Source organism: Mycteria americana, chromosome 2, assembly GCF_035582795.1.
Source record: "Mycteria americana isolate JAX WOST 10 ecotype Jacksonville Zoo and Gardens chromosome 2, USCA_MyAme_1.0, whole genome shotgun sequence".
Classification (NCBI taxonomy): Eukaryota; Metazoa; Chordata; class Aves; order Ciconiiformes; family Ciconiidae; genus Mycteria; species Mycteria americana.
Window position 1 is genome coordinate 18,543,939 of NC_134366.1, and position 22,557 is coordinate 18,566,495.

Sequence of the window (22,557 nt, forward strand, 5' to 3'; positions counted from 1 at the left end):
GAACTGGAGAAAGCAGGTGGGCCATAAGAGCCACGAGTGGGGTCTTTGGTGAGGCACACCCAGGAGATCCCACCTGGGTCCTAAGACCATGAAATGGAGAACAGCTCACACATGCAAATGAACCAAAAGGCCTGGTCTTGAGCCACCGACTCTGTCCCAGACCAAACTGCACAGCTTCTCCTGCTAACCGTGTTTCCCCCTAATTACCACAGCATTGCACAGCGTTGTCATTCCCAGGAAAAGCATCCAGCTCCTCTCTGGAGCCCTTTTGCCCTCGTGGCTGGTCACAGAGCCCCGACAGAGCTTGAGGTAAGGGGCACTGGGAAAACACGGCTCTTACAAACACCGCGGCCCTCCTCCTCCTCCTCCCTGCGTCCACTGCATGCAGCAGCCGAAGTGCAGCAGAGGCCCTATGGAAGATGCTTTGTTTTACATGGCCCAGGGGATGGAAATCCAAAAAAATGCAATAAAAAATGGAGGTGGAACAGAGCGGTGAGAAAAAATAAAGCCCCTGAGCACCAGTCAGGAGCTTGTTTTTCTGACTCTTTGGGGGGAGTTCACATGAAAGTAAAAAGAACTGAGATCTAGCCCTTGGTTGGAGATCTTGTTATGTTTTTGTTTATTAATTCTAAGGACAAAACACATTAAGAAGATGCAGAACAGAATTGGGTCCTCCACAGTCCTAGATGAAGCAACAGCTATGGGTTGGGGGTTTTTTTGGTCTGTGGTTTGTCTGGGGCTTTTGCCACCACTAACCCCAGTGCTTTTTCCAGAGTTTGAGGGTGTCACCAGGGATGCCACCCCACAGGGCCCCTTGCTTCTCAGCAGAAACAGGGGACAGCACTGCCTGCTGCAGCTCCCAAAGAGGCACCTGCCCCCTCCCCATGTTTGCTCGCCCAGCTCCCTGCCTCCAGCGTGGCCTCGCTCTCCCCACGCCTGACTGCCATGTGTAAGGCTGGGTTCAAGGCACAGCTTCATGGTTAAACTCTTCCTGCAGCTGAAGCCCCCTGGCCACTTCCCCTTGCCATGCCATAACCCAGGCCCTGGCTTTCATCGCTGAGCTGAGCTATGCTCAGACGACAGATGACAAACTATTATGTCTTGTAGCATGTGAGCCTGCTCTACCACCCAGCCCGTGCCCTCAGTCTACTCTTCTCTAAAAACAAATAACATGCAACCCTTCCTGTTTTGTGGAAGACAAGAGCTGGACCTTCACACAAGGTCGTCTCCAACATTTGTAGAGTCTGGTGCCGTTCTTGTTTTCGGCTTTCTCATCAGGGGAAGTCTGGTCCACCTTTCTGCAGCATTCAGCGGCCTGCAGACAGCAGACCAGCTCCCTTAATGAACACCTTGCCTGGACATAAATGGTAAGGAAATATCTGAGTTACGCTGAGTGCTACGCTGGAGCTACAGTCTGTCATTTTGCTTCAGTCTAGTCTTGCTGGACCTGGAAGTGAAACCAGGGTTTGGTTAATGGTCACATCTGCCAGCCTTCAGGGTGTCCTCTTGACAACCTCCCCATTTCACCTTCTTGCTGTTGTTGCCCTCCTTGCTCCCCAGAGTCTTTGGCCCTGTGGTTTGACAGTATTACCTGCCGCAGCACCACCAGCACCACCAGCCACAGCACCACCAGCAGAGCTGCTTTAGGGATGGTCACATATGATGTTGGTGTGTTTGCTGCCTGCACACACGTTTCCATTTCAGCACACCCTCTTACCAACTCCTCCAAACCAAATACCCATAAAGAGAAATAAGCACATATTTTATCTTTCAGGTGCTCCTTCACTGCTGCTGAGAAACCTTCCAAAGCTCATTTCTCCATAGCTTTTTGCATGCAAAAAGGCCTGTAATTAGGTGGCAACTTCAGAGCCTATCTTTGCTTTCTAGTAGACCAACGTAATTATCTCCCCCCTTAGATGTCGTATGCCCAGTATGATGACCCTGCTGCTCCCAAGGATGGAGCACTGAGCCCCCCTTGCTCTAAGTCAGGGGCTATTCTAGGCATCGGTCCTGCGAAATGTTCAAAGGGGACAGTTCTTGTTCCTTCCTTAGAATTATATTTAACACCCCATGTTATGACATTCAACTTCACCTCTACTTTATTTCACTCCAGTGCTTTGGGGGCTGCCAGGCTGAGCAGGAAGAGCCCCTGCTAAGGCTGCAGCTCTGCCAGCTCTGGCTGCCCGCAGAAGCAGAGCAAACCCCTTGAGGCACCATTTCAGCCAACTTGGTGAAGCAGGTTCATCCTTGTCTACATGTTCCTCAGGACGTTGCTCAGCGCTGACCCAGCTGCTGCCATAGATGGCAACAGGTCTCTGCAGCTGCTCTCCCTGAGAGTGTGGCTATTTTGCAGTGTAGGTAACACCTCATTTTATATAATCCTAAACAATTTCTCACCTACCTGACTTCTCAGGCCCTTCAACATACATGGCCGTAGTTATTTAGCCATCCAGCATGCCATAACACAGAGTGTACCAGGGATGTGAGGAAATTCTTTGCATTTCAAACATACATGTTTACTGCGAAGGAATCTGCAGCTAGAGGAGGGAGCTGTGAGAATGCAACACCAAGGAAATACACGCTGAAAGCATGTAAAAAATAACCAGAGCATGAAGCAAAGGACAAAAGCAACATTTTGCTGGGAGTGCAAACCAGAAACAGGGACTGTATTTAGGAGCGTAGACAGGGCTCTACCAAACTGGCTTCAGATTGCCCCCTGCTCCTGGCCAGGGAAGGGGGAGCAGGCAGAGCAGCGCTCCAGCCTGCCCGGCAGTGCCAGCCAGGCTCGGCGAGGTGGCCACCCACCACGGACAGCCAGGCTCGGGCTGCAGCCCCTCCGCTGGCTGGAGTGGGGCTGGCACTGGGCAGCTCCATCACTCACAGACTTGGGAGCAAATTGTCCTCTCAGCCTGACAGCATGGTTGATTTTTTCCTGGCTCCTCCAGTAAGACAGATTAGGCCCCAGAGCACCACTTTTAGGCTCTTTCTGCACGATATCCCTTGGAAAGGTGCCTTGCTGCCACTTTCTGGCATGCCAGCCCAGCCTGCCGGCTGTCTGCGGCTGGGCACGTGGGCAAGGGCTGGGAGAAGGGTGTTGCAAGGACCAGCGAGGAGCTTCTTACAGCTCCAGCCCCAGGTGCCCCAACTTCCCCTGCACCCCAGGCCCACGCCCCACTGCGGGACACATGGGAGCCCCGGTGCTCCCATCAGCTGGCGCTGCACCATCCTCAGGGGAGCCGGCTGTGGGCCGCGGTATGTGGCCAGCAGCTATTGACTTACTTTTCCGTGCACGGCTGGGTACGTAACCTTAATTAAAAACATGAAGCCCACAATTTGTATCACATTCACGATGTTAAACAAGCTCTGGAAATAGAAACCCTGTTTTCATTTAAGCTTTTCAACTGTGATCTAAGTAATAAAATATGGAGGGGGCGGGTGTGTGTGAGATTTACATGTGATGATTTGGGAGATCTCGCTGCTTTAGAGGCTTGTAAGGCGCCGCGGTGCCAACTGCTCCTGCCGCTGCCTTGCCGCGCTTGGCAGTGCCTGCCCCGCATAGACTTTTGGTTTTTTCCAGAGCCGCTTTCCAAATGCTGATTTCTGCCCTCAGCTCTTGTTGCTGTGATTTATTCTGGGTGCAGAAGTGGGATCTGCTAGGCCCTCAGCAACCCGCTGCCCTGGCTGCCCATACCCTGCCCGGCTCTGACAGGCAGGCAGGTGGGCAGTGCACACCCCCACCGCTCCTGGGGACCACGGATGTCCTTGAGGACAGCCACCTACCCTGCAAGTGCACACTATGATCCCCAAGCCCATGCCCAAATGGCACCATCATCAGAAGACACAGGGGAGGATTATCTTTGCCTTCCCGGTTCCTCCTGAGCCACCATGCAGGGAATGAGCATCCATCCCACCACGGAGGGCAGGCAGGAGGGGAGGCTCTTCTGAGGGCACCTGCTCTGTGCCCTGCCAGTGCATGGACTGACCCGGCTCCAGAGGCTGCCTCAGCCTGCAGGGCCCACAGAAACGTGCCGTGTCCCGTCCGTGCCTCCCCTCGGGAGCTGGGGGTCAGAGCCTGCGCCTGCCTTGCCAGAGGGGTCACCCCTGCCGTGCCAGAGGGGCTGGGAGAGGGGAATGGGAAGACAACAGGGCAAATGCTTCTATGAGGCTGCAAACGGTTGAGATCACCTTCCCATTTCGCTGGAGTGAGCAGGAGCCCTCAGGAGGTTGTTTTTGATCAAGCCTGTCACTTTCTCAGTCTCTTTTTGCTGTAATATAATTACAACAATACTTCCCAGGCCATAAACAGTTCAGCTGGGCATGGCAATGATTGGAGCTGCGTGTTTTGTAGCAAGCCCCTAATAAGCATGTTAGCACAGACTAACATGAGACACTCGTCCCACGGTGTCCCCGTGTGCCCCCCTTCCCCCCAGCTGTTTCTGAGTGCTCTGGCCAGGGCAGGTACTGTGGGGGAGCCTCGAACCCGGCTTTGCCCACAGGCCTGTGGAAGTGTGGGGTGCATGAGCTGCCCAGAAGCGCTCCCACGGTCATTTATCCCGTTTCTATCCTTTGTTTTCCCAGCCGGGGACTGGCAGCAAGTTGTTTGTGGGGTTTTTTCCCAGCCTGGGGCTAGCGATTTTTCTCCCTGAACGATGGGGTGTCTGCAGCGCATTGCCCTGCCCCATCCTCCCTCCTGGTCCCCTTCAGCAACCGGAGAAATTGCAATGGGGTCGGTGATCCCCGACGCCAGGTCGCCCCTCTTCCAGGGACCCCCTTCCCCAGCGCGTGTGGCTGTGTGATGTCGCAGAGAGCGGCCGTGACGTCACGCGTCCGTGAGGGAGGGGTGCGCGGGGGGGGGGGGGGGGCAAGTCGGCGGGGCAGGGACGGTGCGACAGAGCCCGTGACGGGGGACACGGCGGGCGGGCGGGGGTGCCCGGGGGCAGGAGCCGCCGCCGCCGTGCCCCGCCGCGGACCGGAGAGGCCGGGCCCGCAGCAGGTACCTGCCCCTGCCGCGGCTCCGGGGCCGGGAAGGCGGCGGCCCCCAGCCCGCCTGTGCCCGCCGCCCCAGCGCCGAGGGCCGCGGAGCACCGCGTACCCCCTCCGCGGTGCCTCTCCGGCCCGGGAGGGCGGGAGGGGACGAGGCCAGGGTGATGGGGAGGGGAAGGGATAAAGCCGGTAGCGGCTGTGCAGGCTCAGGTCCTCTGGGGTCACGCTTGCGGGGACAATGACGGGGACAGGGAGCCCACGGGGAAGCGAGGTGCCGTGGAGGGCGCGGGGGTTGCGCGCCCGGGGGTCCGCGCTGCGCACGTCCCGCCGGGCCCGCGGGCGCAGACGGCTGCTCCCCGTTCACCCGCGGCGGTCAAATAACGTCTGAATTACATCCTTGTAAATATTGACTGTGGCCATCTTCTTCGTTTCTGCGCACAGTAACAGAAATGTTAAGCCCGGCGGGGCCGGGACCGGGGCCGGGCTGGCTGCGCCGCAGGGCGGCGGGGAGTGCGGGGGGTGTGGAGCGGCGGGGCAGGGGGAGCCGGGGGGGCCGGGGCACATCGGTGGGAGCGGGCCGGCGGCACCCGCAGACCTCGCCGGCGACCGAGCATCGCCTCTCCGCGGGAGCGCGCCGGCCGCGCCGAGGATGCTTAAGGGAGCGGGCTGTCTCCCGGCTTGGGCTGCGGTCTAATTTATAAGGCCTGTAAAGGGGGGGGGGGGAGACAAGAGGAGACGGAGAAGAGGGGCGGAGGGGATGTTTCCTGGTCCGGCTTCATTAAACGCCGGCGTTAATGAGCGGCGCAGGGCTGCAACTGCCAGCACGGCCGCCGCCGCGCCGGCTGTGCCCCGCGCCCCCGACGGGGGTCTCTCCCGCGGGCAGCGTGAGGCCAGCCGGTGTCCTCAGCCGCCTTCCCCGGGGGACCCCCCCGTGCGCACCGGAGACTGCCCAGCCGTGCACTGCCGTCCCCTCGGCTGCCCCTCGCTGGGCTCCTACCGCCCCTCCACGCACCGCCCCCCACGCCGCGCTGCCCGGGCGGGGCCCGTGCCCTTGCCGGGGCTGCCGGGGTCTCCGGGCCGGCGGTGCCCCCCCCCGGGGACGGGGAGCGGCGGTCCCGACAGCGTGAGTGGCTGCGCGGCGGCTGTGCCTCCGGGCGCCGGCTCTGCGCATTTGGTGGTCGTTAAAAACAATTTGTTTCCCTCCCCGTTTGGGGAGGGGGAAGGGGAAAATCATTCCGGGGGAGGGGAGGGGAAGGGAAAGGGGAAAAAAAAGGAGAGAGAGAGCGGGAGCGAGCGAGCGAGCGAGCGAGGAGCACCAAACCCAACAGAAAACCCGCGCTCCGAACTATTGCGACCCGGAGCGCGGAGCGCGGCGGAGGCTGGCGGCGAGGTGCGAGTGGGAGCGGGCCGGGCCGTGGGAGCGGGCCGGGCCGAGGGGGCCGCGGGAGCGGACCGGGCTCGGGTGGGGGGGCCGTGGGAGCGGGCCGGGCCGTGGGAGGGGCGGGCTGCCCCCCCCCCCCCCCCCCCGTGGGTGGGCAGGCGGCGCCCGGTGCCTCCGCGCTGCCCCCCCGCCGGTCGCGCCGGGCGGGTCTCGGCGGTTCGGCGCGGCTGCCCGGTGACCGCTGCCGCCTCCCCGCAGCGCAGAGCGAGCCCCCGCACCTCGGAGCCGGCGGCCAGCCCGACGGCGGCCCCCAGCCCCCCACCATGAACACCATCGTCTTCAGCAAGCTCAGCGGCCAGGTGCTTTTCGAGGAGGACGCCAAGGAGCGGGAGCGGAGCGGCCGGCCCTACGTGGGGGTGGTGGAGGGGCCGCACCACGCCGAGGTGCTGCTCCCCGACAGCCCGTCCATCAAGGAGAGCCTCAGCCTGCGCAACCGGCGGACGGGGTATGCCGTGCGCTCGTCTCCGCGCCGCGCACCGGCTCCGCGGGGCGGCCCTGCGCGTTGCTGCCGGCGCTCCCGGCTGCCGCGTAGCCGGTTTGGGGTTGCGAGATGGGTTTCTAGATGGGTCCTCCCCCGCGGCCCCGGGTCCGTGCTCTCTGGGACTCCCGTTCCACAGCTACGGTGGGAAATTCCGGTAATAGGTGATGCAGAGGCTGCGATTGGGCTGGAATGTGCCAGACAGAGCGCTCCTGTCCTGCGGTGTCCGACCTCCCCCTCTCTGCCTCCAAACAAAAACAAACCGGGGAAACCGGGGCTCGTCCGGTTTGGTCGGGCGCTTCACGTAATTACAACCCCCAAAACAGAGGCGGAACGTGTGAGACCTGCGGGACGGGGCGGCCGCGGGACCGACCCCGCCGGCGGGGCCGGGGCAGCCGGTTCGCGGCCGGGGCTGAGGCGGGCGGGCGGGCGCTGCGCGGCCCCCGGCACTTGTTCCGCCGTCCCGGCTGGCTTGCGGCGCGCTGAGCGAGCGGACGGGAAGGAGCGATGTTGTCGGTGCATACCGTGGGATGGGATTTAAAACGGACTAGGTCGCTGCCAGTCAAAGCGCTGGGTAGGGTGATGTTAGGATCGGTTTTGCTAAAAAGGCAGCTGAGGCTGAGCCGTCAGCGGCTGATTTTTTTTGTGCTGGAACAGGTGAAATAGGAGGTGATGAGAGGCCGTGTTAGCTCCGGCGGGTTGTCAGCCCTAGCTCGCAGTGTTGAACTGGCGAGCGCGGACCAGACATTTCGGGTCAGCTTTACAGCGTACAGACTAAGGAGCACAGTCAGGAGGCACCGAAACCGAAAAATCCCGAGGAGCTGTTTTTACTGCCGAATTTCCACCTTAACGATTGCATCAGCTCGTACTTCTAACGGCGGTGCTGGTTGGTAGGACGCAGGTTATGTTTCATCGAAATGTTATTAGCAGCCGATCGCGGCGGAGTGGGGTTGCCGAGGGAGCCCTGGACGAAGGAACGCCCGGAGCTCGGCACGGCGCGGCACGGCCCGGCACGTCCTGGCACGGCTCAGCTCGGCACGGCTCGGCACGACCCGGCCCGGCATGGACCGGCTCGGCCCGGCACTGCTCGGCCCGGCACGGCCCGGCTCGGCCCGGCATGGCACGGCTCGGCCCGGCACTGCTCGGCACGGCCCGGCACGGCACGGCTCGGCCCGGCGCGGCGCGGCACGGCACGGCCCCGTGGCGCCCCCTGCCGCCGCCGCCGGGAGCCGCCGCCTCCCGGAGCCTCCGCGCCGCCCCGCACAGCGCTGCCCGCCGGGCGCTCACCGGCCGCAGCCCGCCTCTGGGTTTTCCTTCTGATTACCCCGTTTTTTTCACTCGCTTTTTATTTTCGACCGTTTTTTACAAACAAACACCTTTTTATTTTTTTTTTTATTTTTTTAAGGGGAGCTGAGTTTCATTCCCCCCGGTTTCACCGTTTTCCCCGGCAGGCGTGGAGCTTTGGGGGCTGCTTCGCGTCGCTGCCGGCGGCGTTGGGGAGCGGCACGCCCGCTCCCCCGAGAGCGCTCCTCGCCGCCGGCTCCGAGCAGGGAAATGACCCGGGAGGTGCGCGATGCCGCGGGTATCTCCGAATATAACTGGCAAATAAATTCGGGCTGGGGGCAGGCTCGGTTGGCCCCGGGGGCAGCCCGCACCGCAGCCCTGTTCTCCCGGCTGCGCTGCACTGGGGTGCGCGGCCGGGGCCGTGCGAGGCGGGCTCGGGCCCCTCTGGAAAGCCCCTCTGGGAACAGACCGACCGCACGCCTGGCAGATGCCGAGCACCGAAAGCATCGGGACGCTCAAAGCCCGCACCGGCGGAGCCCTGACCCCGCTGAAGTCCCCGCCGTGGAGCCGCCCGGGCCCGCGGCATCATCACGGCCAGCGCCCGGGGCGGGAGAAGCCGGCCCCGAGCCCTCCCCTCTCGGTCCGCTCCCCCGGACCCTCGACTGGGGAGTCTGGGGGAGCTGCGGGCATCGCCTTCCCCTGAGCAGCCGGCCCGGGGCGAGGGTTGCGGCCGTGGAAGGCCCCCGAGCAACCCCGCGGGCACGGGGCTCGGCTCCCCCCGGCAGGGCGCACCGCCGCGGGCAGGGACAGGCCCCGGCAGGGTCGGGGCACCCCCGAGCAGGCTGCCCCCGGGCTGGGCGCCCCGCGGCCGGAGCGCGTCCCTGCGCGCCTCCCGCACCCGCGGCGGCGGCCGCGCAGGGGAGCTCGGCGCCCCGCCGCCCTCCTGAGCGCCCCTTCTCCGCGGCAGGGCGCGGCAGAGCGGCGGGAAGGTGCGGCACAAGCGGCAGGCGCTGCAGGACATGGCGCGGCCGCTCAAGCAGTGGCTCTACAAGCACCGCGACAACCCCTACCCCACCAAGACCGAGAAGATCCTGCTGGCCCTCGGCTCCCAGATGACCCTGGTGCAGGTAAGGGATCCCCCTTCCCCCACCTGCGGCGGCTGCTCTGGGGCGTTTCATGGACGGGAGGGACAGGGTCGGCCGTCAGCCAAAGCCCCTCTGTGAGCCGAGCAAGGCGCTGGGCATCGGGGGAGGCATCGGTGCAGCCAGCGAGGCCAGGGCTCCTGTGCTCATCCTTCCCTCCCCAGGGCTCCCCCTCCAGCAGGGCTGTATCCCCCAGACAGGAATTCCCACATCTGGGCTATCCTGGCCAGGGAAGTGCTAAAGGCAATCGGCAAAAGGTGTCTGCTTTCCCTCCCAGGAAAAGATGTCCCCATCCTTTAATCTCATTCATAAACACAGTGGAAATATTTTTGTTTAGTCTTTAAAAATCTTTAGGTAAGAAAAAATCAGTGATGGGAGATTGCAGCACAGAGTAGGAGTTGTTGAGGAAGTTGTAGGGAGCTGCTCTTTTCCCTTTTGAAAACGGGCTAGAATGGACACGGTTTTATTGTTCTGATAATAATCATCACCTGTTGCACAGACATTCGTGTTACCATGCACACTGCGTGCAGCAGCTCAGCGTGCGGTGACTGTGCTTCACAGTCTTGCAGGAATTATCATGACAGGGTAATTAGACATGGGGAGTAATTGTTTTGCTCTCAGGTAAAACTCCCCTGAAATGACTGGCGGTTGTGTTGCAGCAAGAGGTATAAAGTTGGCTGCAAATGTTTATAAATCTTACTTCTTTGTTCTCTTTGCCATCTGGCACTCTATTGAAATATGTGGTTAAATGCTCTTGGTTGCTGAGTGATGCTATCTCAGGTCTGGATGCTGCAAAGATTTATGCATTGTGAATAATCTAATTTCCTTACTGGGAGCTACTGCTAGGTGCATAAAATGAAACGTGTTTGCAGGAGCGGGTCCTCAGCACTCTGCCTAACACATTATGTGTCACTTTGCGAGGGATGTGCAGATATCAAAATAACATGAAGCATTAGAAAAAGAAGGTGGTAATTCAGCATTATTATTTTGAGTACTCCCTCAAAAAAGCCAGTGCTATGAACTTCGGTCCTAGTAACAGCAAAATGGGAAACTTCTACACTTTTGTACCTCACTGTGAAACTACTGCACTAGAAAAAACACTATAGCTTTGACAAAAATAATATTACTGTCTCAGAAAATGCCAGTTATAACTGGAAGATATAGTTAAAACAACTTCTCTTGCTTTTAAAAAATATACATGAAAGGTTTGCTCAGACTTTTGAAAATACAATTACATAAACACTATCCATTCAATGCCACAATTCAATAGGAGTAGTTTATTGGACTATGGCTTTTAGAATATTCCTGTATTTTTACATGAGATTTAAAACATTCATCCAGAGTACATGTTGGGAGACATTCATGTTAATGACATCTTGAGGAGTTCTTCTCCTGTTCTTTTATAAATGCCTCGGAATGAACAGATAAGGGAAAAAAACTGGTGGGTTTTTGCGGTATTTCTCTTGTGGCAGCTTTGATAAATCCTGATGGGACTATGCTGTGTTAGCCTCTATAAAAGCATCAAGTGAGCCATGGCCACTTCTCCATAGACTTTTACGATCTACGTAAGGTGTAGAATAAAATTTAAAAGAATCAGGGAGGGCTACATTTATCTCTGTTAGACCCTTGTGACTCTACTGGATTTACGCTGAAGCTGAATTTGACCAGCCTTATTCCTATGAACTCTAATAGTTGAAAGAGCTGTGCAAACCAGCACATCTATCTTCATTTACAGAAGCACACCATCAAAAAGAAACCCCAGATGTTTCTTCCATCATTTGGGTGCAATGCTCTTTTAATCCAGGAATACGATAGCATCTGTACGAGAGGTAAATACATATGGCTGGCACCAGCAGTAATTCTTGAGCCTAGAAGAAAAAAACAACACACACCCCACATCTACTTTTCAGATGCCCAGAAAGAACAAGACTGTAATCCAGATCAAAATTCTTGTTCTCTGAGAGCGAGAGAGAAAGCGCCAGGCTGTGATCTCAGTCACGCTGGGTACATCTGAAATAGCTTCCCCGAAGGCTGTGCTCTTTCAGCTGAGTGGTATAACCAAGAGCAGGCCCAGGACTGGGCTGCGGTATCTGTTGGAAAGCTTTGCTTCTGTCCCAGGAGAGGCACTTTGCAAAAGCATCAACCAGGGTCTCCTGTGATTGCTTTTCTAATCTAGTAACACCAGACATTGTTGGAGAACCAGGAATCAGTGCATGATGGTTTCTCCGGGTTACACGCCTTCACGTTCGCTGCCCTGTCTCCTATTTCCTACTCTTCTTCCATTTCTCAGTGCTGTCCCGCAGTGTTTGCTCTTGGTGGGACCATACACTTGCCCCCACAGCTTTCCAATCCTGTGGAGGCTGTTGTCTGCTGACAGCTATTACCTCGTCCCAGCATCCCTCGTGTGCTGACGCCTTGTCGTTGGAAGCCCTAGGGAAGGCAAAAGATACTGTTGAAAATCCCTTTGAGTTTCCGCCAAAATGCCATTTAGGGAATGAATGGTTGGGTTTTTTTCATCTGACTGCCAACCTTGGAAAAGGTCTTCAGCAGCTGCCTGGAAGATGATGTTCGTCACAGTAATATTGATAATATAGCTGTAACTCATTTCCATGTGCTTTTCTTTCATCTAATGAACCTTATTCCAGTGTGTACCATCCAATAAATAAATTGGATAATAATATCCAATAAATAAATAAAAATAAATAAAACCAATCCTTCTGTGAGACAAGGAGGTGAACATCCAGCCTGGTTTTCTAGTGTTATTATTAGGACAGTATCTGCATGTCAAATCTTCCACAACTTTATTATTAGTTTTGCTGTCACGCAGTTGGCCGATTTTAAATTCATTTATTCTACTCACTAATACTTCAGCTAATCCCCTGTTCCTAGGTGCAGTGGGACAGCATCCAGCTGCATGTCCGACAGCACTGCAGAAGGAAAGTCAAACTCTTTCAAGGAGGTAGTATTTCGCAGGAATCATAAATCATCTTGTTTCTTAATAAGTAGTAGCAAAACCTGGGGCAAATTCTGGGCTGACTTACTCCTGAGCAGGCCAACAAGGTCTTCGGGAGTCCTCGAGGCAAATGTTATTGCAGCTTTCGGTCCAACAGTCCAAAGTGTTTTAGTTCCCCAACTGCCAAAGCAGGAAACCAAAAAAGCAATATAGTTTGAAAAGGCATTTTATGTTTTACTCCAATTAGATTCCAATTCAGAATCTAATAATTTGTCCTATTAATATGCTATTAATATGCTACATTTTCATTTGTAGTATTACCACAGTGCTTGATTTATTTTATTTTAAATTTTGGTTTAGACATTCTTCTGAAATAAAAAAGAAAAATGGCTGTATATTCCTTCCAGAAAGAAATATGAATGGCCGTATTGTTGAAGAGAAGGTTTTTGCAATACTAGGATTAATGTATTGGTCATGTGCTGCTACAGATTTAATAGTATTCAGATTCATAAAGGCATATCTGGATTACTGGAGGAGGAGAATCGCTTGAGTTCTGTTCCTTTTCTGAAACTTTGGCCACTCTTAAGCAGTGAAGCAGCACAAATTACAATAAAATTGAAGAGTCTCTTCAGAAGCAAAGCCAGAGGGTCGGTATTTCATGATGCTGATATAAGTACCTGATGCTCTTTGGAAATGACTGAGCTGCTGTAAAATATGAATGCTGGAAAGCACATCTATTATCGTTCTCCTTGGGTTTTGTCTTTTTACTTCTTGAAGAACTACATGATTGTTACTTTACATGGGTAGTGAGTTTCATCATGCATTTTTCCAAGATACTTAGTTCTTTGGGAGGTTTCTGAGACAAAGATTTTCCCACTGGCTTGTATGTAAATCATTGTTCTGGGTTTTTGTATTCTTTTTGGTGGTCACAGTAGTGTAACTTGGGGCCATTGTAAAGGATGGCTGGCTTTTGGCAGCTTAGGTTGTGTCTTTTTGTAATAGCTTAAGTAAGTGTGGTGCAAAGAGGCACTTGTAGTGGGTGGGACCTACAGCAGTAGGCGTGCAGCTTTTTAAAGACCACATGGATACACAAGGTAACATTTGAGGCTGGTTGAAATTAGTGACAAAACTGTCCTGGGCTTTAAAGGAGCCAGGAACACCCCGTAATAACCCAGCGGGTGGCTGGAGCTCTGGGTGAGCGTGCTGTCTGGTACAGCCTGTGGCCATGCAGCCTCTTCCAGTCCACACACCTCCAGGTTGTCCAGGACTGAAGAGTGTGAGAGATGTTGAATCTCTTGACATCTTAAAGATCAAGATTTTCCAGCAACGTACACCAGTGCCTGAGAGGAGGAAAGTACCCCAAGACACCACACTGTAGACCTAACTTAAAAATCTCTTCAGTGGATTTGCCTTCAGCTGTAATGGGCCTTGTTGTAATTGCATTTGGGAGAAGAGTTTCTGGAGTGACAGTTTGCTGTTTTGTGCTTTAGCAGAAAGCTCCTCTTGTAAATGCTGACTTAAGGTTCTTTCATAATGATCAAATACTACTATTTCCTCCTCTCATAACAGATGACTTAAAATATGACTCATCTTCTCATATTGATATGCAGAAAGCGAAGCTTTGGCATGGGAAGAATGAGCCCAAAATAAACCAAGAGTACCATGCAAAAATCACTCCTGCTAAATTTAATTGCTTTTATGTATGAGTCACACTAATACTACCCTATCTTTCTTTTCTGTAGATGGCACTTCACTGATGAAATATTTCAATATGTAATGAAATGGCGCATAATGAACCTCTTTCTAGTGAGATGTTGGAAAGCTGTCAGTTTTGTAAGATGTTGCAGTAACTGCTATAATATTCAGTGGGGCCCTGGATTGATCCACCTCTGTTGTTACATACTTGATTTCAGAGTTACACTAAATCATGCCGCAGCCAGGTGACCACAGCTTCAGCTGAGCAGTCTGGAGTGAGTTTGTTAGTGGTGTTAGAAAGTGGATGGATTCCAGCCCACCCTTTCTGGTTTACTATAATGATTGCTGTGTCAATATGATGAATATAAACAAGTAGCCTTGGAAGAGAATGAAAATTACTTACTCTTCTCTGCCAGCTGCAGTTTTGGTCTTCTGACCTGTCATAGCAAACTACATGGTTTGTAAAGTTATGTGTTTGGCATCGGAGTGCTGATCCGGGGCTCGCTGTATTTTTGGTGGAACCCTGTTTCAAGTAAATGTGCTTTTAAGTAAAATCAAAGTGATAGGCTTAAGGTGCCACTGCTAAGTTCTGGGTGGGACTCTGAACGGAAGTTTTGTTTTTCTTTTAAGCAGATAGTGTTTATTTTTCTCGTAATCACCCTAGAAGAGATTATCAATCCAGAATAATTGGCCAAATACTTCTGTGCAGTTTATACAACCTTAGCTACAATAGACACATGACAAAACTAGGGCCAAAATCCAACACTGAGGTCTACAGTTTGGCTCTCTAGTAGGTGGGGTTGCATGTATTGATAAAACATGTGTTAACTTGCTTTGCAGGTTAACATAAATTAAATGGTACGATTGTTCCCAGGTCAGAATATGACCGCAGTAGTCTCAGCTTCCTCTGTGTGCACTTTCACAACACAAAGATGTGAGTGGGGCTGTAGCGTCTCCCGACATTCTTCACATTCTCCTTTGCAAGTAATGCTACTCTGCCTCCTTCTTGCAGAGGTCATGTCAAAATACACTTACTCCTGCAAGGAGTAAATAGCATTTTTAAGACCTGATTTATCATTAAACAAATATTGTTAGAGTGTAGGTAGCTTGCCTCTGCTCTTGCTCGTAGTAAGGTTATGGTAAGGTCACTCTATCAGTATGAGTATTTCCTATTTTATATATTTTTAAGTTACAGTAGAATCAAGGCCAGCATTTTCTGAGGTATGCTTTCATGCAAAGTCGCTGCAAGTACATGCATCCCGTTTGGTGGTTTGATTAGCAGTGCGGGCACAGAAGACTATACCGTGCCCTTTTGCTGCTTTGGTACCTAAAGCACTGTGAAGTCCTTGTGTTTGAGCCTGACTTTGTGGTGACCCTGTATGCCAGAAGGATACTAGCGTGTATCCGTTTTGCAATGTCAAACTAGAAAATGCTCTGCAGCTAAGAACAAAGACAAGCCAGTCTCGTTTACTAGTCCCTGTGTGAGGAATCTGCATCTTCACTGCTTTTTAGGGTTTCCGTAACAGAAAGAGTTCATAAAAGCTGCTGCTCGGTAGAGCAAATAGTTGATTTCTGCAGTGACTCAAGGCAGATTATATTCTGAGTAAGACTTTCCTGATACCCACTAGCTGTCAGAGTACTCATAAGGCACGAGGGAGAATTTGGGCTTTTATATAACCAAATTCAGAATGGCTTTTCCTATTCAACAGCCTTATTGTAGCCTACCTAAACATCAAAGGCAAATTACCTAACATTAGCTATTAGTTTTCATTTAGGAAGTTAGTAATGTGGTGAAGATTTGTATTGAAAGTTCAGGGTGTTATCTTTAAAAAAAAAGAAAGATGGATATAAAATTTCTATTTTGGGACACCTTAATTAAAACCTTGTTAACAATGAGGGTTTGCTAACACTTGGAAAGGGTGGAAAGCCTGAACCTGCCTTCTTGTCTGAGGTTCCTGCTCTGCTCGTTGATAGTTTCATGGACTCCTGTTCATGTTTCCCTTGTTTGCCATTTTATTAGGATACACATAAACCTCATCAAAACTATATGGGTTAGATTTGTTTATTTGCATCATTTTCAAGGGAAACTAATACATTCATTTGTATGCAGGTATCAAACTGGTTTGCCAATGCAAGACGTCGCCTGAAGAATACTGTCAGGCAACCAGACCTTAGCTGGGCTTTACGAATAAAACTGTACAACAAGTACGTTCAAGGAAATGCTGAACGACTCAGCGTGAGCAGTGATGACTCATGCTCTGAAGGTTTGTTGACACTCTTTTTATCAATTTTAAACTGATTAAAATATATTTATAAAGTATCAGATACCCTGCGTTAGCTCTAATTTCTCACAAAACGCCCTCAGTAGATCCGCCTTTACTTTTTGTGAATTAGGTGCCAGTTTTGGTTCCCAACTGCTATGCAGCCTTGCAAAGCAGGATTGTGTAGGTTAATCAGGGTGACAGGCTGGTTGCATGTTATTTGCCTGTTTCGTATAGCATTGTTACTAGAAAGATAATTGTTAGTTCATTAGATTCTACAAGCCTATTGCTTTGATGTGCATTAAAGGAAAAAATTGATTACATTTGTTGGTTTAACGAAATGAGAAATCTCTTGACTGGTACTTTCCTTGATGGAAGGACTATAGCAGTATCACATCATTAACAAGAGAATCTGATTAACTTCAGTGGGGCTTATTATATGGTAAACTGAATATTACTGTTACTTATTTCATGTATTTTACCAGCAAACATTTTCCTTAAAAGGTGCACTGAAATTCTCTTTCTTATCCAAATGAACACATGTAGGAATTTTTTAAGTAGCACCCTATATTTTTTAATAGAACATTTGTGTTAATTATGTACTATTTTTAGTCGATTGTGACATGGAGATACATCGACAGGAACAAATGCTGCAGAACATTGTCAGAAATGTATCTGTGAATTTTTAGAAGAATATGTTTCAATTTGTACTCAGTTTCAATTCTCTTTGTTCTGATTTCAGTTTGTACTCACATTTCTTTGGTTTGCACTTCCCTTTAAAAGATTGGTTGCAGGGCAATTAAAAGAGTACAGTTCAAGCAAATACGCTTAAATATGTCATAGTACTCAGGAGAAGCACATTTCAAGTTATGACAGTAAGAATTCAGCTTACTCACTGAGATTTTGAAATGTTTATAATTGATTTAGGGCACGTCGTAGTTTTTTCCTACCTGCCTTGTATTGCTCATGAACAAATTAGACCCAGACACTGTTTTCTATAGTTAATTAATTTGGAATAGCTGGAACATCTGAGAACCCTGGGAACTACTGTGAGCAATGTGTGAACAGAAGAAAATGAAAATCATCGTCTAATGCTGAAGTCTAAAATTACTTGTCTAGGTTTAGTTATATTTATAACAATTTAAAACATGTAGAGAAGGCGTCTTGTTAAATATTAGGTATTTGATGCAATACTGTATCTTTCTTCCTTTGTTTTCAGATGGAGAAAATCCTCCAAGAAACCATATGAATGAAGGGGGATATAACAAACCAGTTCATCACACTGTGATTAAAACTGAAAGTTCAGTAATAAAAACAGGAGTGAGACCAGAAACAAGTGCCAATGAGGATTACGTGTCACCCCCCAAATACAAAAGCAGCTTATTGAATCGTTACCTAAATGACTCATTGAGACATGTCATGGCTACTAATGCAGCTATGATGGAAAAAACAAGGCAAAGGAATCACTCTGGTTCATTTAGTTCCAATGAATTTGAGGAGGAATTGGTGTCTCCGTCATCATCAGAGACAGAAGGCAATTTTGTCTACCGGACAGGTAAGGGATTCTTTCTGTGTCATTTCTCATACAGCCGGCTTTGGTGGATGGTGTCACCTGGAATGAGTGTCACCTGATTGTGCCTTTTATGAGAGTAGATCACTCCTGTCCGTCCTCTTGTATGAGAGTGGTTAACTCCTGTCCACCCTCTCATTCACTGGAGAAGTTCTGTCAGCAGTATTGAAGTTACACGCTGTTACTGACCGCTAATGAAGCTGGTTTGCTTTTTGAATGGAGCTATGGGGCTGATTTTTGAAATGACACTTACAGGCCATTTTTGTCAGCACTAAGACAAGCCTAAAGAAGGAGAAAAATCTTGAGCATTCTGTTACAATAAGGGAGGACTAGAGCAGGACTGAAGTACTCCATGGCCCCAGCTGGGAGGACAAGGAGGGCTTTGAAATTTCAAGGTGGCTGTTTGTGGCCCTTACCTGAGCCGCATGCCCCCCAATGGAGCGCACATGAACACCCTCCCCTCTTGTACAGCATCTTTTCTGTCCTCAGAGTGCCTGCTCCGGGGCATGGCCTTTTGGTGCTCATGCATCTCTTAGGAATGCAGGGATTAGTTTAGACCAATTTCTGCATCACTCTCCAGACACGGCGCACTGAGCTAAGGGGCCACAGACTTGGCCATTAAATATCTTGGCTTAATGGTTTTTTTGAAGGGTTACACATAATTTATTATTTTAATCTTATCAATAAAAACGTAAAAGCATGATTTATATCATCCGTTGTGTTGCCGGTCAGAGGAAGGCACATGGGGTTGCCTGGTTCATGCCAGTAAATTGCTGTAAATCAGGGCAAGAACAGGACCTACTCAGGTCCCTGTGGGCAGGGAGTGCTAGAAGGCTCCTCTTGTGAAGCTTGTGTATTTCTTTGGGGATGTAAGGCAAAGGCTGTCCCCTTATCTTTGAAAAAAAATAAGTTTTGCATCCCAAGCTCTGGAGGTCTCTGCCAGCATCTCAGGGTTTCCACCCATCGCAGCAGCCCTTCATGTTGTCCCGGGGCCTTTCTCGGGGGTTATTCTGCCAGGGACCACCCTGTGGGCAGCATCGCTTTTGGGATGGATGAATATTGATGAAAAGTACCGGAGGGCTTTGCACTAAAGTTAATATAGATTTGGATGTTTTACTTGGTTCCCCTTGGCTTCCCTGGCAGGCAGGTTCAGGTGCGCCTCGTCTTTGTAACCTCTCAGGTTTGCAGCCTTTGCTCTCTCTTTCCTGGCCCATTCCGTGTGATTTTTTGTCCCTGTGGTGGGGCCACAAGGATTTCAGGAGGCTGAATGCTCTGGTAGGGGTAGGAGGACGTTGGTGCCTGCAGGTCTTGAGGGGATGACTGAGGGGGGAGTGGGGGCCCCACAGAGGAACGGGTTCTCGTGGGGAGCAAGAATAGTGCATGCACAATGACTAAGTTTCAAAATTAACTCTCTCTGTTCATTTAGCTTTTTTTTTCAACATACCAAATGCATTTGGTCCGCATTATGGGCATATTGTCTGCCAAGTTTTATTTTTAAGTGAAAAGTTACTCAAGAACAGATGCAGCAGCTCAGATACGTAAACTTCTGTTTTTTCTGTACTTTTATACCATAACTTAAAAATGGACACAATGACTTTTAAAAAATTGTAATAAATTTGCTACTGGATTAAGTTCTTCTTGCCAAGTTTCAAGCTGCACTAAAAAATACGGTCTTTAATGAGAAGGCCGAGACAGGCACACTGTAACCGTGTGAGTTCACAGGCTGGGCTGGAATGACTAAAAACCAGTATATTTGTCCTTAAAGTTCATAACTGACATTCCTGGAACTCCTCTTGAGATCATATTTAAGTCAGTTCTTAAATATCTTTGTTAATGTTTTGAAGTGCTATGGCCTTTGATGAGGACACACTAGCAGCTCTCATGATATAGTTTTATTCTTTTTAAACTTCCAAAGCAGACAGGCAGTAGCCTGCTGATAGAAAGGAAAAGATCATGTGCACACACCATATTATTCGGTATATTCTTCCTATATGTGTGTGCACATTCAGGAAATAATAGGTACAAGTAGGCTTTTTTCAGCTACAAGATTATAGTCCCATTAATGATTTTCTGATGATGTTATAACATGCAGGAATTGAGCCCTTCACGAACAAAGGAGATATTTTCAAGTTATTATCCATTCACGAAATCTATTTACAAATAGATGAAATTATCCAAATGATTGTTAGAAGGGAAGAGATAAATAAGGACATATATTTTTTTAATGTCTTTTTTCTGTAATTTGACTACCTGGGATGGCAGTTCTCAGTGCAGTCATGTAGCAGACCTGTGTCTGTGTTCTCAGAAATAGCTGCAATCCATTTTGGTTAAGCAAAATACCAGGGTATGGCTGACTGTACCACTCATGCCTTCCTGAAAGCAGCAAGTGTATTTTTAAGTGAGGTATCACCGCTTATAAGGAGCTCCCTGCTGCAATTTTTTGTGAAGTGAAACAGCTAATTTTTAACACAAAGGGGTTGAAGCAGAATTGTGAAGTCCCTCCTAGATGTGTTAGTTTATGAAGACATTTTGAGTAGTATTTCAAAAAGCACAGAGTGAAAACTGATTGACATTTTGTTTTTGAGAAACGTTTGGCAAGGTTGCTGTGCTCCTAGCAGCAGGCAGTCATTGGTGTTGAAGCAAATTCTTTATTGTGCTTCCCTGGAAAAGCAACTTACTGTAGCAGATCGTGAGTAGAAAGCTTACTCACCGCATCTGGTTCATGTTATGGGCTGGACCCCAATTTCAGGTACATCAGTGTGTCCAGAGCAACTTCGCTCGTCCAGTGCCCAGGGTCAGCACGACCACAAGCGCCTCAACAGCCTGCGCCAAATTAACAGGGTACGAGTGCAGCGTCCAGTGACAAAACCAAGAAATTGCAGTTTAAAGTTTATAAGGAAAACGGGTCGTACAGTTTCCCATTTCAGTCATTAACATGCTTATAAACACGGGACCATATGCTACTCCAGCTTCATGCAACTGGGAAATCCCGTGTAAAGACCGAGGACAGGCTATATAACCTTTATAACCGACTGTCAGGAGGGCGGCCTCGCTTTATACCTCTGCAGGATTAGTGCGAGCTGGTGGGAAGCGGCTTCAGGGCTGGGGCGGGAGCAGCAAACCCCGAGCCGGGTCCCTCGCAGGTGCGGTGCCCGGGCTGCCACGTCCGCCGGCCGCTCTGTCCCGCTCCGCTTGCGTGGCCGGGGAGCCGGGGAGCCGCCGCGGGAGGCAACGCGGGCGGCCGGCGCGGGGAGAACGGAACAGCCAGGAAAGAGTGCAGCCGTACTCGGATATGTCACATATGTAAGCGTTTCTGTCGTAAGCTGATGTGCTTATGTATATAACGTGACATACGCGTATGTGTTCACTTAAGGCTGAAAATTTCAGTTCGGATTAATCCTAGTGCAGGTATAATATATAAATATACATAATTGGTCAAATATGTGTCTTAAACTGACCACTGAAAGGCTTGGTTCAGTGTTTTTGTTTTGTTAAAAACCCATGTTGGAGAACAAGTTTTCATTAACTCCTTGGCACGCCGTCATTCACAGCAAGTTTGCTGTGTGACAGGAATAACTAAAACCAGACTTGCCTATCTGTATTTGTTGTACAAACGCACGCAGAAACAACAGTCCGACTGCAACAAGCGCTCCAGAAATCTATAAGGAAAAGATCTAATAATGTTTATAGTGAGGCTGGACGTAAATCTAAAGCGGCAACGTCGGCCTTTGGTTTACAGATCACTAAAATGCTGACTTTTTCTGTAATCACGCTGCACTGCTCTGCGAGTACCCTATCGTCAGTCACCTGCGGGAACAAAACGTTCTGCATCGTTATCGCAGAAGGAAATGAAAAATCCCAACTTGCTGGGATATCGCTGTCTGGTGAGCTGCGTTTGGTGAACAAAAGCAAAACTTAAAATGAGAGAAAGAGAGATGAAATGGCAGGACAGGGAGTTTTCTAACTTCTTTCTGTAGGCAGATTTTCATTGATTTCACTTTATATGTTACTTAGCACAGTAGAAAAGCCAGAACAAATAAAAATAGTGAGGAAACTAAAGACTTGCAGGCCTGGGAAGGAGGGTGGCTTTTAAAAAAACTCTTGAATGACTGGTTGATTTTTGAAGATGTTTGATCTCTATTTTTAGACGTTTATACTCAGGAGTGTGCTCTGTTTCTGATGTTTTCATTACTACTGCCTTTTTCTTTCCTCTCGCCTTCCTTTCTTTCTTTCATTCGGATCCTGCAAAGTTTGTGATTTATGAAGCATGATCCTGGGTCGTTTATTGCAGCATACTGAGCACCTCTGATGAGACCCTCGGCACGCTGCAGGATTAGGCCCACATTCATACAGAGCACTTAAATGTAAGGGTATAGCCATGCACATAAGTACTATAGAGAGACACACACAAGCTGCAGAACAGTGCTGTGATTTTGTGTGGTCCTTGCCAACTTTTCCTCGCAATTTAACATTTTTAGAAATTAACATGTAATTTAAAAATGAGCTATAAAATTTAAAAGCATAATATGAACACAATGGAACCTGTTTTCAGAAACAACTCGAGGGACCCGCAAAAACCGCTAGTACCAGTGACTTTTGCAAGTTTGATCTAAACGGTGCTGGAGACCTTGGGGATACTTTAAAATAAATGGTAACCTGGGACAGCTGAAGGAGGTCCTTGTTGCAAATCCTAATGTCATCCAGAAGTGAAATGGAAAAGGGGAATGTCAAGTACAGTATTAAATGCACA

At 50.3% G+C, this 22,557-nt stretch overlaps 1 protein-coding gene across 2 annotated transcripts in view; it reads left to right on the plus strand.

Moving 5' to 3' along the window:
• Nucleotides 1-6,270: 6,270 nt before the first annotated feature.
• Nucleotides 6,271-22,557, plus strand: part of MKX (mohawk homeobox) — a 48,139-nt gene continuing 31,852 nt past the window's right edge. Inside the window, exons 1-5 of one of the 2 annotated variants that reach the window (XM_075492584.1) lie at nt 6,271-6,373; nt 6,623-6,869; nt 9,154-9,313; nt 16,087-16,240; nt 17,457-17,792. In XM_075492584.1, the coding sequence (XP_075348699.1) occupies nt 6,688-6,869; nt 9,154-9,313; nt 16,087-16,240; nt 17,457-17,792 (832 nt within the window). In that variant the 5' untranslated portion in view covers nt 6,271-6,373; nt 6,623-6,687. Of the gene's footprint in view, nt 6,374-6,606; nt 6,870-9,153; nt 9,314-16,086; nt 16,241-17,456; nt 17,793-22,557 lie in introns of those variants that run through there. The other variant, XM_075492585.1, reaches the window with a different exon arrangement.